Source organism: Mirounga angustirostris, unplaced genomic scaffold (assembly GCF_029215605.1).
Source record: "Mirounga angustirostris isolate CCGP_5_RB_7025 unplaced genomic scaffold, mMirAng1.0.hap1 SCAF_10, whole genome shotgun sequence".
Taxonomy (NCBI): Eukaryota; Metazoa; Chordata; class Mammalia; order Carnivora; family Phocidae; genus Mirounga; species Mirounga angustirostris.
This window is the reverse complement of record NW_026991718.1, coordinates 77,714,712-77,732,251: the sequence shown is the minus strand read 5'-3', so window position 1 is coordinate 77,732,251 and position 17,540 is coordinate 77,714,712. Positions and strand designations below refer to the sequence as shown.

At 35.0% G+C, this 17,540-nt stretch overlaps 2 protein-coding genes across 12 annotated transcripts in view; both read left to right on the top strand.

Annotated features, from left to right (window-relative positions):
* TSGA10 (testis specific 10) overlaps positions 1-17,540 on the top strand; it is a 183,809-nt gene that overhangs the window by 63,797 nt on the left and 102,472 nt on the right. For all 11 annotated transcript variants that reach the window (XM_064572597.1, XM_054509921.2, XM_064572595.1 and 8 more), the window contains 3 exons: positions 1,527-1,697; positions 1,787-1,864; positions 2,840-2,991. In XM_064572597.1, coding sequence (XP_064428667.1) covers positions 1,527-1,697; positions 1,787-1,864; positions 2,840-2,991 — 401 coding nt within the window. The remainder of the gene's footprint in view (positions 1-1,526; positions 1,698-1,786; positions 1,865-2,839; positions 2,992-17,540) is intronic.
* On the top strand, positions 14,527-16,533 carry LOC123851402 (peptidyl-prolyl cis-trans isomerase H-like). Its single transcript, XM_054509925.2, has one exon. It carries the CDS (start codon positions 14,576-14,578, stop codon positions 15,125-15,127), a length of 552 nt encoding a protein of 183 aa, XP_054365900.1. The 5' UTR covers positions 14,527-14,575; the 3' UTR covers positions 15,128-16,533.

Here is a 17,540-nt window from a genome sequence, read left to right as displayed (position 1 = left end):
GGTGAGTTTGTGGCCTTCAGAGTAGATGAGGTCTCTGAATGAGAAAGCTGTAGAGGAACAGATGTAATGTTGGGATGTTTTTTCCAATTAGTATGGGAACCTTTAAAAGAGATAAAGAAGATAGGAAACTAAGGTAGAACAGTATTAAGCCCAAGGAAGCAAAGAGTCTAAAACAGGGTGTTGAAGACAATGTCAAATGTTGCCAAATATCAAAAATGGGAACTGAGAAGAGACCATTTGGTGAGGTCATTATTTGAAATTCTGCCAAGTGGTGGGTATAGGAGCCAGGTAGTTTATGCTGGGGTGGGAGAGTAGGTGCCGAGGAACAGGCAAATGGGTACAGAGCATTGTGCTTAAAAAAAAATATGTCAAATGCAAAAGAGATATGGGATGGTAAATTGGACAGCAAGGTTAAATGACAGTTTTTCAAGATATGGGAGCCGTGTGTTATGGTAGAAGGCAGGGGAGAAAGAGCCAGTGGAGAGGGTGCTATTCAAAGTGAGAGGAAATAATTATACAGCTGAGTCTTAAACAAGGTGGGACTAGGGGTGCCAACCCTCCTGCACAGTTGAAAATCTTTGTATAACTTTTGACTCCCAAAAATTTAATTGCAACTAGCCTACTGTTGACCAGAAGCTTTCTGATAACATAGTCAATTAACACATTTCTTATATATGTATTATACACTTACTCTTCCAATAAAATAAGCTAGAGAAGAGAAAATGTTAGTAAGAAAATCATGACAAGGAGAAAATACTTTTATAATACTATACTGTATTTGTTGAAAAAATCTGTATATAAGTGGACCTGTGTATAAGTTCAAAACCATGTTGTTCAAGGGTCATCTGTAATTGAGTCAGGAGTATCTTAGAAGGCATTTCAGGAGATGAGGTCCAGGACTCTGGTAAAAGCTTTGCTATGGAGATTGGGAAGTAATATATCTTCCTCTGAGTCTTGGAGATCAGCTCAATAGGTAGTGATCAAAATCAAGAAAGATTAGGGACTTTTAAGTAGCACAGTAGGATAAGAAATTATCTGTAGGTATGGAATACGTTTGGGACCTGAGGATGGTTGAACAAGTGTGAGAGAGTATATTGGGTTGTCAGTAAGTATTGATGAGCCTTCTGTTAGGGTAAAAGTAGCCAGAACATGGAAATGGCATATACATTTATTAGAGAAAGATGGGAACACTGTAATATTTATTAAAACAGTATTTTACCTGAATTTTGCTGAATTCAAATTTATATCACAAAAATTTAGTAAAATATTCTCTCTTATATTGACTGCCTCCAAATTAATTTTAAAAAGTTTTGGCAAAGATATTATAAACCAGACTTCTATTTTTACACATTCACTTGCATTTTTTGACATCATTTGCATTTATTTATATAAATTCATTAAAAAACATTATCCTGTTGCATCCATTTTTATAAATGGTTTGTATTTTAACTGGCTGGATATAAGGTAGCTATATTTATGTCTTTTCTAAAGCTTGTTAAATAGAAGTCTGTGTATTTAAATAATAGGCACAGGAAGAAATTGCCCGACTTCGACGAGAAATGATGAAAAACTGTAAGTCTCCTAAATCAACAACAGCACATGCCATCCTCCGGCGGGTGGAGACTGAAAGAGATGTGGCCTTCACTGATTTACGAAGAATGACCACAGAACGAGACAGCCTGAGGGAAAGACTAAAGGTTTGGATGAATTTTATCTGTATGACCATTTGTGAAACACAATGTAGCAACATTGAAAACATTTTGTTTTGTTTTTGTTTTTTAAACAGATTGCCCAAGAGACAGCATTTAATGAGAAGGCTCACTTGGAACAAAGGATAGAAGAGCTGGAGTGTACCGTTCATAATGTAAAGAAAAATCATTTTTGTGTTTTCAGCTATAAACTGTCAATAGCTTCCCCCTTTCCCTTTTTTTTTTTTATATTCAGAGAAGTTCTTTTATTTTTCTAAGATAGTGTTAGTAATCCTAAAACATTTAAGGTGGTATGTATGGTATAAATTATCACTTTTTCATTGTTTATTTTCTTCCACAAAAAATGTAAGTGAAGCATTTTTTCTTTTAGGTTGCAAAGTGTGTTCTTTTTTTAAAAAACCCATTAGGGATACATCTGTGGGATTTTAGCAACTTTCTCATCTGTGGGATTTTAGCAACTTTCTTATCTCCCTGTTTCATTAAAGGTAACGTTGCCAGATACAGAGAAACTGGCTTATTCTACTGAAAGAGTAGCTAAGGTAGAAGAAATTATTATGAAATGAAAATTAATGAGAAGAATATATTTAAACTGAATTTAAATGTGAAGCATCACCTTTTTGCTAATCAAGAATTTTAGATACTATGAATATATATTTGAGATGTTATGACTATATAAACAAAATTAGGGGAATTTGACTTCTGTTACCAAATTTAATTGAATATATTTATACATTCATCTGTGTTATGTTGTTGTAATGAGGGAAAAAAACATTACTCAGGAGAGAAAAAACATTTTTTTTCATAATTCCACTTTATATGTATAACTTATTAATGTTGAACAACAAATACATCCTTTTGCAAATAAGATACATATGCTACAGTCAAAATGAACCAGATTGAAAATGTAGATGCATATACTCTAATAGGCTTTATGCCCAGGTTGTGCAGTGGCTTGTTCTTGTTCCTACTCCACAATACCTTGTCCATACAGCCTCCCACAACATTCAAGTCTAATACGATCATCTCCTGGTATAAATCTTGTCATATGCCACAGTTTGCACAAAGAGAGGATGTCTCTTTAAGAAGATTTTGTTAGTGGTGGCCGTAACCTTATCATTCTACTTGTATAGCTTGATGATGAACGGATGGAGCAAATGTCAAATATGACTTTGATGAAGGAAACCATAACCACTGTGGAAAAAGAAATGAAATCACTAGCAAGAAAGGCAATGGATACTGAAAGTGAACTTGGCAGACAAAAGGCAGAGAATAATTCTTTGAGGTAAATTACCTTTAAACAACTAGTTTACTATAACTACTAGATTCTACTTTTTGTAGAGTATTTTATAATGATAAGTTGTTGACTTTAATTTCTGAGAGGATTATTATGAAGCAGTTGTAGAAATCTCAGCACATTAAATGATTTCCCAAAGATCACTTATAGACTAGTAATGCCATACTTAACTAGGAGTCAGACTCCTAGTCATCATCATCTTACATTTGCAGAAAGCCTAATGTTTAACTGAAGTAGCTTTTACAAAGTCCTTCTGGGCACAGAGCATATTTGACTTTGGCATTTGAACATGTAGGAAAATGTAAGGGAACTTCTGTTAATTGAATGCCAAGTAGGTTCTTAGCTCTTCCTACATACTGGTATGGTAGCAGAAGAAATTCCAATTAAAGCAACCTACAGGCAATAAATGTAAGGGAATAAGTTCTTGAAGACCTCCATGTTAGCAATTTTACTTTTAGTGTCTGTTGATATGAGAGAATTCTACAGATACAGTAATGTTGAATTGCAGTGCATCTGTGAACATTTGAAAAACAGTATTTCATATGAGTGTGAAATATTAAGTCTACAGATAATACTTAGTTCACATAAGAGTTCCCAGAGTCCCCTCTCTGATCTTTCAAGGGTCTGTGGTACATATACTGAAATCACTTGTCAGGACAGATAATGACTCAAATTTTTCCCTTCACTTATTTCTAAATTTCCTGTTTAAAAGGATAGTACAGACTCAGGTAAAATAAAAATAATAAAATAAGACAACAACAACAAAGAAACCTTGCAGAAGAGAGAAAAGTGTAAAGAAAATTTAAATCATCCATGATTCCATAACTCAGTGAAAACTATTATTAATATAGATCTCTTTCTAACCAGGAATATTTCCATCCGTGTTATGTAAGCTTTCTGTGTAATTGATGTCATTCTATATTAGGTTATATATTTGGCCAGTTTCACTTAATTGTATATCATAAGCATTGCTCATGTCATTAGAAGTTCCTGGAAAGCATTTTAGTAGTTTACTAAAATATTCTATCAGATAGATGTGGAGGAGAATTTTTGCATACATTTGTTTTCTTTTAACAGTATTATTAGAATCTAGTTGGCATACATACAGTAAACTGCACATATTTAAAGTGTTCAATTTGGTAAGTATATATATATATATCTGTAAAACCATCAGCACAATCAAGATAGTGGCCTTACCCATCACTCCCCAAAATTTCCTCATACCCCTCTGTAACTTCTCACCTACCCTGCCAATCCCCAGACAACCACTGATTTGCTTTCTGTCCTAGAGATTTGTTTTGGTTTTCTAAAATGTTATATAAATGAAATCATACAGTATATATTCTTTTCGTGGGATGCTTTCCCTCAGCATAATTATTTTGAAATTTATCCTTGTTGTATAATCAGTAGTTTATTCCTTTCTGTTCCTGAGTAGTATTCCATTGTGTGAATATATGGACATTTTGGTTGTTTCCAGTTTGGGCCTATAACAAATAAAACATTCATGTACATTCTTACATGAGTCTTTGTATGGACATAAGCTTTTATTTTTCTTGGATGAATACCTAAGAGTAGAGTGACTGAGTCATGTGATGGATATATGTTTAATTTTGAAGAAACTATTAAACTGTTTTCCAAAGTGGTTGTACTATTTTATTTTATTATTATTATTTTTAAAGATTTTATTTATTTATTTGAGAGAGAGAATGAGAGAGAGAGAGAGCACATGAGAGGGGGGAGGGTCAGAGGGAGAAGCAGACTTCCTGCCGAGCAGGGAGCCCGATGCGGGACTCGATCCCGGGACTCCAGGATCATGACCTGAGCTGAAGGCAGTCGCTTAACCAACTGAGCCACCCAGGCGCCCCTGTACTATTTTATTTTACATTTGCACCAGTAGTGTATGAGTGTTCCAGGTGTTATGTAGCCTCATCAACACTTGGTATGCATTATCTTTTTAATCTTAACCATTCTAATAGGTATGCCCTCCCTAATGACTAATGGTTTTGAGCATCTGAGCATGCTCTCCCCTAATGACTAATGGTTTTGAGCATCTGAGCATGTGCTTATGTACCATACATTTATCCTCTTTAGTATCTGTTCAAATCTTTTACACACTTTTATTGAATTGTTTATATTATTATCAAGTTGTAAAAGTCCTTTCTAAATTCTAAGGCCTACTTCAGGTATATTTTGCAAATATTTTCTCCCACTCTGTGGCTTACCTTTATATTAACTATCTTTTATTTATTTATTTATTTTAAAGATTTTATTTATTTATTTGACAGAGAGAGACACAGTGAGATAGGGAACATAAGCAGGGGGAGTGGGAGAGGGAGGAGCAGACTTCCTGCCGAGCAGGGAGCCCGATGCAGGGCTCGATCCCAGGACCCTGGGATCATGACCTGCGCCGAAGGCAGATGCTTAACGACTGAGCCACCCAGGTGCCCCTAACTATCTTTTTTTTTCAAATGTAAGGTTTTGGGTTTTTTTTGTTTTGTTTTTGTTTTTTAAAGATTTTATTTATTTGACAGAGAGACAGTGAGAGAGGGAACACAAGCAGGGAGAGTGGGAGAGGGAGCAGCAGGCTTCCCGCTGAGCAGGGAGCCCAACGCGGTGCTCGATCCCAGGACCCTGGGATCATGACCTGAGCTGAAGGCAGACGCTTAACAACTGAGCCACCCAGGTGCCCCTCCTGTTTTTTAAAGAGCAAATTTTTTTCATTTTGATTAAGTGAAATTTATTGATTTTTAAAAAATTATACCCAGCTTTTTGTATTCTTTTAAAGAAATCATTGTCAAATGTAAGGTCACTGAGATTTTTTTTGTGTGTTTTCTTCTAGCAATTTTATAGTTCTTAATATTTAAATCTGCTATTCATGTCAAAGTTTTCGTATATGGTCAAGGTATAGATCAAAGTTCACCTTTTTTTGCATAAGGATATCCAGTTGTTCCTGTATTTGTTGAAAAAGTATGCTCTCTTGTTTTTGTACTTTGTAGAAGGTCATTTGTCCATATATGTATAGGTCTTTTCTTGGTTATCTATTTTATTTGATGGATCTATTTATATATCTCAATCCCAGTATAACCCGCCTGATTACTTTTTTTTTTTAAGTCTTCAAATTAGGTAATGTTAGTCCTCCAACTTTGTTCTTTCTCAAAGTAGTTTTGGCTATTCTAATTCCTTTGTATTTTATTTTAATTTTAGAATCATTTTCACAGTGTATAAAAAAAAAAAAAACCTGCTTGGGAATTTGATTGGAATTGGGGAAAATGACATCTGAATTTCAAGTGTTCCCACTCAGAAACACAGTATTTCTCTCCATTGTTTAGATCTTTAATTTTCCTCAGCAATGTTTTGTAGTGTATAGGTCCTTTACTACTTTTATCAGATTTATATGAGTATTTCCTATTTTTTTTGATGCTGTTGATAATGGAATTTTAAAATTTCACTTTCTGATTGTTTATTGTTTGTATATGAAAATACAGTTGTTTTTAAAATAAACTTTGTATTTTTCAACAATTTTAGATTAATAGAGCAATTATGAAGAAGGTAGAGTTCCTATATACTTCATACCCAATTTCCTCTCTTATTAACACATTAGTACGTTTGTTAGAATTAATGAATCAATTATTTGATACATTATTAACTGAAGTCCATACTTTATTCAGATTTCCTTAGTTTTCCCCTAATGTCCTTTTCTGTTCCAGGATCCCATCCAGAACACTAACATTACATTTAGTTGTCATGTTTCCTTAGGCTTGTATTGGCTATGACAGTTTCAGACTTTCCTTGTTTTTGATGACCTTGACAGTTTTGAGGAGTACTGATTAGGTATTTTGTAGAATGTCTCTCAGTTGGGGTTTGTCTGCTGTTTTTGTCATGATTAAACTGGGTAATTTGTTTTTGAGAGAAAGGTCACAGATGTAAAATTCCATTTTAAGGTACATATATATCTAGAGTATAATGGGTATGTACAGTCCATAGGATTTATTACTGTTGATTTTGACCTTTATCACCTGGCTGAGGAAATGTTTGCCTTTTCTAGAATGTCATATAATTGAAATCATACGGTATACAACCTTTTCAGACCAGTCTCTTTCACTTAGCAATGTGCATTTTAGGTTCGTTCATGTTTTTTTCATACCTAGATAGTTTATTTCTTATCATCGAATAATATCTATCATATGTATATACTATAGTGTGTTTATCCATGCACCTATTGAAGGACATCTTGGTTGCTTCCAGTTTTTGGTAATTATGAGTAAAGCTGCTGTAAACTTTCATGTGCACGTTTTTGTGTGGACATAGGTTTTCAGATCACTTTAGTAAATACCTAGGAGCACAATTGCTGAATCATAGATTAAAACTATATTCAGCTTTATAAGAAACTGCCTAACTCTTTCAAAGTGACTGTACCATTTTGCATTCCCACTGGCAATGAATCAGTTTCTGTTGCTCCATATCCTTGTTAGCATTTGGTATTGTCGCATTTTTGTATTTTAGCCATTATAATAGGTGTGCAGCAGTATTTCATTGTTTTAATTTGCAGTTTGCTAATGACAAATGATGTGGAGCATCTTTTCATTTGTTACTTGCCATCTTTTTATTTTCTTTGGTGAGGTATCTGTTTAGATATTTTGCCCATTTTTCAATTTTTTGTTTACTTATTGTTGAGTTTTAAGAATTGACCTGTACCAGGGCGCCTGGGTGGCTCAGTCATTAAGTGTCTGCCTTCGGCTCAGGTCATAATCCCAGGGTCCTGGGATCAAGCCCCGCATCCAGCTCCCTGCTCAGCGGGAAGCCTGCTTCTCCCTCTCCCACTCCCCCTGCTTGTGTTCCCTCTCTCGCTATGTCTCTGTCTGTCAAATAAATAAATAAAATCTAAAAAAAAAAAAAAAAAAAAAAGAATTGACCTGTACCTCTGAAACAAATAATACATTATATGTTAAAAAAAAAAAAAGAAGATAGTAGGAAGGGAAAAATGAAGGGGGAGAAATCGGAGGGGGAGATGAACCATGAGAGACTATGGACTCTGAGAAACAAACGGAGGGTTCTAGAGGGGAGGGAGGTGGGGGGATGGGTTAGCCTGGTGATGGGTATTAAAGAGGGCACGTACTGAATGGAAAAAAAAATAAATGTTACCAATTTTATACTACCCCCCCCAAAAGAATTCTTTGAATATTTTGGATACATGTTATCAGATATGTGGTTTGCAGATATATTCTCCCCATCTGTGCCTTGTCTTTTCATTCTTTTAATGGTGTCTTTTGCAGAATAGAAATTTTAAATTTTGATAAAGTTCAACTTAGCTTTTACTTTCATGGATTGTGTTTTTGGTGTTGTATTCAAAAACTCATTACCAAACCCAAGTGTACATATTTTTCTCTTATGTTTTCTTCTAGAATTTGTATAGTTTTTCATTTTATGCTTAAGTTCAGTGATCTATGTTGAACTAATTCTGTGAAAGATGTAAAATCTTTATCTCAGTTCACTTAATTTGCATATGGATGTCTTAAAATTGTTCCAGCACCATTTGTTGAAAGACTGCCCTTTCTGTATTGTCTTTGCCCCTTTGTCAAAGATCAGTTGCTTATATTTGTGTGGGCCTATTTCTGGGATCTCCATTCCATTCCATTGATCTATTTTGTTCATTCTTTTCCCTAACCATGCTGTTTTGATTACTATAACTATATAGTAAGTCTTGAAACTAGGTAGTGTGAATCCTCCAACTTTCTCTTCATCAGTAGTATATTGGCTATTCTTGGTCTTTTGCCTTTCCATGTAAAATTTAGAATCAGTACCTCTGATTCTAAAATAAGTATCTATAAAACAGCTTTCTGAGTTTTTAATTGGATTTGCATTGAATCTGTAGATCAAGTTGGGGAGAATGGACATCTTGATATGGAATGTTTCAATCCTTGAACATGGAATATTTCTCCATTTATTTAGATCTTTGATTTCTTTCATCATTGTTTTGTAGTTCCCTGTGTATAGATACTGCACATTAACTTTGGAAAGTTAGGCCATTATTACTTAAAACATTTTTTAAATTGAAGTATAGTTGACATATATATTTTTCTAAGTGTAGAACATAGTGATTGACAACTATATATATTATGAAATGTTCACCACAATAAGTGTAGTTACCATGGATTGCTGTACGGGTATTATAATATTATTGACTATATTACCTATACTGTACTTTTCATCCACATGACTTATTTTTATTTTATAATTACTTCAAATATTTCTTGTGCTCTTGTTCTCTTTTTTCTCCTTTTGGTACTTGAATTATACTTACAGTTCTTAGATGTTCTGTTTTGTTTTTGTTTTTCTCTTTGCATTTTGCATTACAGTTTGGGAAGTTTTTATTGATCTGTCTTTAAGCTGAGTGATTTATGCTTGACTGTGTCCAATCTACTGATGAGCCCATCAAAGGCATTCTTTATTTTTGTCACAGTATTTTGCTTTCTAGCATTTCCTTTTGTTCCTCTCAGTTTCCATCTCAATGTTTATGTTACCCCCCGTTACTGTATATTGTCTATTTTTCCATTAGTGCCCTTAACCAAATAGTCATATTTAAAATGTCCTGTTGGATAATTCCCGCGTCTGTGCTATATCTGAGTCTGGTTTTATCCTTCCTTTGTGTTTTTGCTTGACTTTTGGCATGCCTTGGAATTTTTTCATTGAAGCCACACATATTGTATTGGGTGTTAACTGAAGTAAATAAGCCTTTGGTGTGAATGTTTATGTTAATTTGGCTGGCAGTTGAGCTGTGTTCAATGTCTGTTGTAGATGCAGGTGGCAGAGACTTCAAATTCCTCTGTTGTCCTGATTGTTGTTTTTCCTTTTGACATTAGGCTTCCTTGGGTACCCTTCCTCAGTGAGAGCATGCATCTTGCAGCTCTTTGGGTTGTGATTCACTGTGATTATTATCATGGAGCCCTGTTAGTGTGGTAAAGATGAGAGGAGGGAATATGTTCTCTACTCTTGTACTTAAATTTCAGTCTTTTAGTGGACGTGTGTCTCTGGGCTATGATGTTTACAAGTGTTTTTCCATTGGTATAACTTTTATTTATTTTTTATCCACTTATGTGAGACAGGAAGGCTAGAGAGGGTAAAGTGGGAGAAATGTCCTTTTATAGCTGGGATAAGGCTATGGTAAAGTCTTTTTATTTGAAGAGTAAGCCTTTATTATGGAGTATGCTCTGGGCATATTTCACAATAATTACTTCCCCCTGTCAGAATCACAGGGGATCTTTCTCAGATCTTTACTGTGAGAACCTAGTGGAGTTCCTGGAGGTAAACACTGAAATATAGAGATCCCTCTAAAACTGTGGCCTCTAGGAGCTTCTCACTCTCATGTAAATACGAACTCAGCCTCCAGGAATGTGTCAAAATTATTATTTAAGTGTTCTTTTTTTTTTTTTAAAGATTTTTATTTATTTGACAGCGAGAGAAACAGCGAGAGAGGGAACTTCCACAAGCAGGGGGAGCGGGAGAGGGAGAAGCAGGCTCCCCACTGAGCTCAATCCCAGGGCTCATGACCCAAGGTGAAGGCAGACGCCCAACAACTGAGCCACCCAGGCTCCCCTATTTAAGTGTTCTTAACCATTTGTGATTCCAGTGGCTTCTGCTCCAAATGAGCAGATCTTGGTTATCTTTTCAGATTTTGAATTGGTAGTTTGTTCTGTAATTGACTATTCTAATGTGTCACAGAAAGTCTTTGATTTTCATTTTGTTCATTTTTTGTTGTTGTTATAACAGTGGAAATGACAGTTGCTAAGCTCTTTACTTGTCAGGGTTAAAACCAGAAGTCCTACAATTGATTTTTATATATTTATCTGGTATTTTACAACTTTGCTAAATTTACCTTTTAGTTCTAGTTAGCCTTTTTGTAGAATCCATCTAATTTTCTTTCTTTTTTTTTTTTTTTAAAGATTTTATTTATTTATTTGAGACAGAGAGAAAGAGAGAGAGAGCACATGAGAGAGGGGAGGGTCAGAGGGAGAAGCAGACTCCCTGCCGAGCAGGGAGCCCGATGCGAGACTCGATCCAGGGACTCCAGGATCATGACCTGAGCCGAAGGCAGTCGCTTAACCAACTGAGCCACCCAGGCGCCCGAATCCATCTAATTTTCTACGTAGACAGGTCATCTGCAGATAAAGATAGTTTTACGTGTTCAGTCTGCATGCTTTTTTTTCTTTCTATTTCTTGCCTTATTGCATTGGCTAGAACATCCAGTACAATGTTGAATAGAAATGATGAAGTGGATGTCCTTCCACATTGTAAGGGGAAGCATTTAGATTCTCAATAGTTAGTATGATATTAGCTGTATGTTTTTTGTAGATGTCTTCTTTCAGGTTGAAGAAGTTTCCTTTTATTCCTAGATTACTGAGACTTTTTTTTTTTTTCAGGAGTAGATGTGTTTTGTCAAATCAGTCAGGGTATGTTATACTTTTTATAGATTTCTGGTGTCAGTTAATGCTTTCTTTAAGATATTTACATTTATTTTTATAATTGAGATTGGCCAATAACTTGCTTTTCTTGGGCTTCTTAAAATCAGATTTTGGCATCAATGTCATGTAAACCTTATAATAATCTCAATTCATTTAGTCTTCTTATATTACCTGGAAGAGTTGGCATAATATTGAAGTTTTAGTACTTAACCAATGAAGCCTTTTGGGTCCAACTTTTTTTTTGGGGGGGGGAGTTTTTATTTTGTTTAATGGATAAAGGAAATATTAGAAATTTCTTATGCCATTCAGTTTATATATTTTAAGGCATTTGTTCATTTTCTTTAAATTTTAAAACATTTAGGATAATGTTTACAATATTCTATGAGCATTTTAATGTCTGTAGAATCTGTAGTGATTTCCTCTTTTTTAGTCTGTTGTTACTAGTCTTTTCAAAGGACCAACATTTTGTTTTGGAGTTCCTCATTAAGTTTTGTTCTTTATTACTTCCTTCTATTTTCTTTAGATTTATTTTTATTTTTTTTTCAAATTTCTTCAGATGAATGCTTATATTATTACTTTTCAGGCTTTTTTTTTTTTCTCATGTAAACAAGTTTCCCTCAAAATACTTACTTGAATGTATTCTACAAGTTTTGTTATGTACTTCTTATAAAATATTTTATCATTTTCGTCATTACTTCTTACTTGATCTATTGGTATTTATTAGTGTAATTTTAAGTATCCAAAAACATAATGAATTTTCACTTATCTTTTTGATTGACTTTTTGCTAATTACATTATTTGCAGAACATACTAGATTTCAAATTTTTGAAATGTGTTGCCCTCTACTTTTAGGATCAGTTTTTGGTAATTATCTGTGTATACTTGAGAAATTTATTAATTTTGAAATAGTTTTTATATTTGTCCCTTAGTTCAGATTTGTAATCATGTTATTCAGATATATTACATATTTGTACTAAATTTTTTATCTTATTTACAGGGATTTCATTGAAAGAGTTGTCTAAACTTCTGGCTCCAGCGTCTTACGTTTTGCTCTCTTTTAAACCCACTGTAATCTGCCTTCTTCTCCTACCATTTTATGAAAACTTTTTTTCAAGGTAATATTTACTTTCATGTTGCTCAATTCAGTGGTCAGTCCTCAGTCTTCATTTTATTTGACCTATCAGCACCATTTGACAAAGATGATCAGTTGTGCTTTTTCTCTACTCCTTTAAATATTTTATTTGGCTTCTGAGGTACCATGCTCATTTGATTTTCTTTTTCATCTCCTTGGATGTCCTTCTCAGGCTCTTCTGCTAGTTCCGCCTCATCTCCATGATCTGTAAATGTTGGAGTGTCCCTCAGCTCAGTCCTTAGACCACTTCTTTTCTTACGTACTCATCCCTCAATGAACTCATCCAGTCTCATGTATTTACTCTTGACTCTTAAATGTATATCTGTAGCATGGACTTTTTTCTTGAACTCCAGAGTTGAATGTCCAGCCACTTCCTTTTCATCTTCACTGGGATGCCTAATAGACAACATTTTCAAACCTGAGTTCTGCTATCCACTACCCTTCACCCACCAACACACATTAATCTGCTTTTTCAGTCTTCCCATCTCAGTAAATGGAAAGTCTATTCATGCAGTTCTTGGCCTGAAACCTTGAGTAATTGTGATTTCATATATCAATATCCAATGCAGTTTGTTTTGTCTTCAAAATGTACTCAAAAGCAGAGCATTTCTCACCACCTGTTGTAACCTTGCTGGTATTGAAGGATATTTTTGCTAGGTAGAGAATTCTAAAGGTTGGGAATTATTTTTAACACTTTGATAATATCTTTCCACTGTCTTATTATTTATGCTGAGGAGTCAGCTGTCAGTTTATTTTTTATAGATCAATATCTTATACTTTATAATATATTCATATCACAGGTTTCATAGTTACATGTACAAAAGGCAAGGAGTTACAGAGAATCTAATCAGAAGCTACATAATCCAACTACATTCAGTATAGTTAAAATATTGTTCCTGTTTTCTGTTTCGTCAGTTGATGAGAAAATTATAAGTTTTGTCCCAGGTGTGAACACTCACTAGAAATTGAGTCCTGAGCACAGTTCAGCACATACCTGTTTTTCTGTATCTCTAAACTGAAGTTCCATAGTGTTCCAAGCCAAATCAGCCAAAAAGAAATTAATGCATTTCTGTTTGGGTTTCACTGCTGATGAAGAAGAAATTCCCCAGTGTTTCAAAACCAGTACTCATTATCTGTGTTCCTATACTGCTTAAATGAACTTTCCTTTCAAACAGGTATATTTTAGTAGCAGAAGTTATTCTGTTTGGGTTTCTATGTCAGACAACAATAGTAAAAAGCTAGAGTATTTTCAGAACATTTTCTAGAAGTAGATTTAAAAAAAAAAAATCTGTGTATCTGCATCTGTTTATCAAACATCTCTAGGCCCAAGAAGAATTTTCCATATAGTTGAATGATTGATAGAGCTATCTGTTAATAAAAAGTTAGTTTGGGTCTTTGTGTCCAGTGATTCCAAGACTGTTTCAGTTTGAGTCTGGGTATTTGAGACTAAAAAGATTTCAGTATTAAAATCTATTGTAGACATGATATTCTCTGTTGAAAATCCAAAAGAATCAACAAAAAATCTAGAACTAATAAGCAGTTACTACAAGGTTGCAGGATATGTTGTTAATATACAAAATCAATTGCTTTTTTTTATACTAGCAATGAAGAAGTAGAATTTAAAATTGAAAACACAGTACAATTTATATTAGTACCCCCCAAAATGAAATACTTAAATATAAATCTAACAAATTATATAAGATCTATATGAGAAAAAGTACAAAACTGGTGAAAGAAATCAAAGAGGAACTAAATAAACTGAAAAATATTCTAGGGGTGCCTGGATTAGCTCAGTTGGTTAAGCATCCTACTCTTGATTTTGGCATGGGTCATGATCTCAGGGTCATGAGATCAGGCCCTGAATTGGGCTCTGTGCTCAACAGGAAGTCTGCTTGAGGATTCTCTCTCCCTCTCCCTCTGCCCCTCTCCCCTCTCTCAAATAAATAAATCTTTTTAAAAAAGAAAGACTCAGTGATGACAGATGACATTGTCAGCCAATCCCCATGCAGGAGTGAGGACATATCCTGCAAATCCCGTGGCATTCTTTGATGTCAGCACTGGCGGCCAGGAAGTTGGCCACATGAAGATGGAGCTCTTTGTGGATGTTGTGCCTAAGACGGCCAAGAATTTTAGACAGTTCTTCACTGGAGAATTCAGAAAAGGTGGGGTTCTGATACGATACAAAGGGAGCACCTTCCACAGGGTCATAAAGGATTTCATGATTCAGGGTGGGGATTTTGTTAATGGAGATGGTACTGGAGTTGCCAGAATTTACCGGGGGCCATTTGCAGATGAAAATTTTAAACTGAGACACTCAGCTCCAGGCCTGCTTTCCATGGCAAACAGTGGTCCCAGTACAAATGGCTGCCAGTTCTTCATCACCTGCTCTAAATGTGATTGGCTGGATGGAAAGCACATAGTGTTTGGAAAAATCATTGATGGACTTATAGTGATGCGAAAGATTGAGAATGTTCCCACAGGCTTCAACAATAAGCCCAAGCTACCTGTGGTGATCTCACAGTGTGGGGAGTAGTAGTCCAGAGCAAGACTGATCAAACCTTCACCTCTCTGCCATTGTAGGCCTTCCCTTGCTCTGGGTGGCGCTCTTGAGTAAGATAATCCGGATTGGCCCTTTGTTTGCTTCCCTGCCTGCTGCGGCCCTTTTTGATCAAGAGACCTTGGAAATGTCACAGATTCAGAACCCAAGATTTTCTGTTTAAGTTTTCAACTGTAAATAAAGTTTTGTTTTGGTAAAAAAGAAAAAGAAAAAAAATATTCTATGTTCATGGATAGGAAAACATAATATTTTCAGATGTCCATTCTTCTCAACTTGATCTATAGATTCAGTAAGTTCTAGTCAAAATCACAGCAAGTTATTTGTGGATATCAATGAACAGATTTTAAAGTTTATATGGGGAGGCAAAAGAATAGGCAACAGAATATTGAAGAAAAACTAAGTTGGAGCACTGACAGTACTTGACTTAAGACTCACTGTAAAGCTACAGTAATCAAGACAGTGTGGTGTTGGTAAAAGAATAGACAAATAGCAATGGCACAGAATAGAAAGCCCAGAAATAGACCCACATAAATATAGTCAACTGATCTTTGACAAAGGAGCAAAGGCAATAAAGTAGAGCAGAGACAGTCTTTTCCACAAATGGTACTGAAACAACTAGATATCCACATGCCAAAAAAAAAATTGCAACACAGATATCACACCTTCAAATTAACTCAAAATGGATCATATTCCTAAATGTAAAATGCAAAACTGTAAAACCTCTAGAAGATAACAGGAGAAAACCTAGATGACCTTCAGTATGTTGATGACTTTTTAGGTATAACAGCAAAGGCACAATCCACACAAGAAATAGTTGATTAACTGTACTTCATTAAAAATAAAGACTTCTGCTCTGCAAAGGACAATGTCAAGAATATGAGAAGCCAAACCACAGACTGGGAGAAAATATTTGCAAAAGACACAGCTGATAAAGAACTGTTCTCTAAAACATACAAAGAACTCTAAAAACTCAACAATAAGAAAACAAACAACCCAATTAAAAAATGGCCCAAAGACCTTAGCAGACTTCCACAAAGAAGATATACAGATGGCAAATAAGCATATGAAAAGATGCTCTACATCATAGGTCATCAGGGAAATGCAAATTAAAACAACAGTGAGATACCATTACATACCTATTAGAATGGACAAAATCTGAATCACTGACGACAAATGCTGGTGAGGATGTGGGCCAACAGGAACTCTTATTCATTGCTGGTGGGAATTCAAAATGGTACAGCCACTTTTATTAGACAGTTTGGCAGTTTCTACAAAGCCAAACACACTCTTACCATATAGCGCTCTGTTGTATTTACTCAAAGTAGTTGAAATCTTATGTGCACACAAAAACCTGCACACGATGTTTATAGCAGCTTTAATCATAATTGCCCAAGCTTGGAAGCAAGCAAAAATCTCTTCTAGGACTCTGGGCATTTGAGAGAAAAAAAAGTAGGTTGTTTAGAGTTCTAAATATATCTTAGAGTTGTAAGAGTCTTTTTTGACATCAGTGTTAAGAGTCTGCAAAAGAAGCTACCAGCTTTATTTCTAAAGTTTCTATTGCTTAAATGTCTGTTTTAGGTGTGGTTTATTGGTCAGTGATTTAAAGGTCTGATTTGAGAACTGATTATGTGTGTAGTTTTCTATTTTGTTTTTTTAATAGATCCCTGTGTTGTGCAGGGGAATATGGCTATTTTGGAAAGCATATGGCTGCAATGCAATTTAACAGCATAAGAATAGCCACAGTGTGCACTGGAAGGTTTTGCACAATCCTGTGTCTTTCAGGACTCATCATTGTCATTTGAATTGATAGGCTTGTTACATTTATGCTTCTGATTTTAGCATGCATTTTTTAAAGTCTGCACCCAATGTGGGGCTTGAACCCACAACCTTGATGAGATCAAGAGTTGCATGCTCCACTGACCAAGCCAGTCAGGCACCCCTTAGTATGCATTTTTAAATGCTGCTTTACAAGAAAAAAAGCTAAGAAAATAATTTGTCAACGCATATGAAAAGATTCTTCATTTAGACTACAGTGGAATTTCACTATATTTTCAAAAAATTTTCTTATTATACTCACAAATGTGGTTTTCCCAGGATGAGGCTTATCCATTGCACTCCAGATGTAGGAAAGTCGACCGCATAATTTGTGGTAGTGGGCGACACTGTGTTCGTGCTTTCCCCTGGTTTTTCGTTGTTGAAGATTTCAGTTATTTATGCTTTTGATAGTGTTTTTTCTATTTTTTTTCACGGTAGATTCTCTTGGTGTGTATATACTGGAGGGGGTTTTGTTTTTATTATTTAGGTTGTGGTGGGGTATTTGTGATAACCTGGTTTAGGAGCTTTCTGTGGGTGTTGTGTCAAGAGTACTTTATGTTTGGGATGCCTGGGT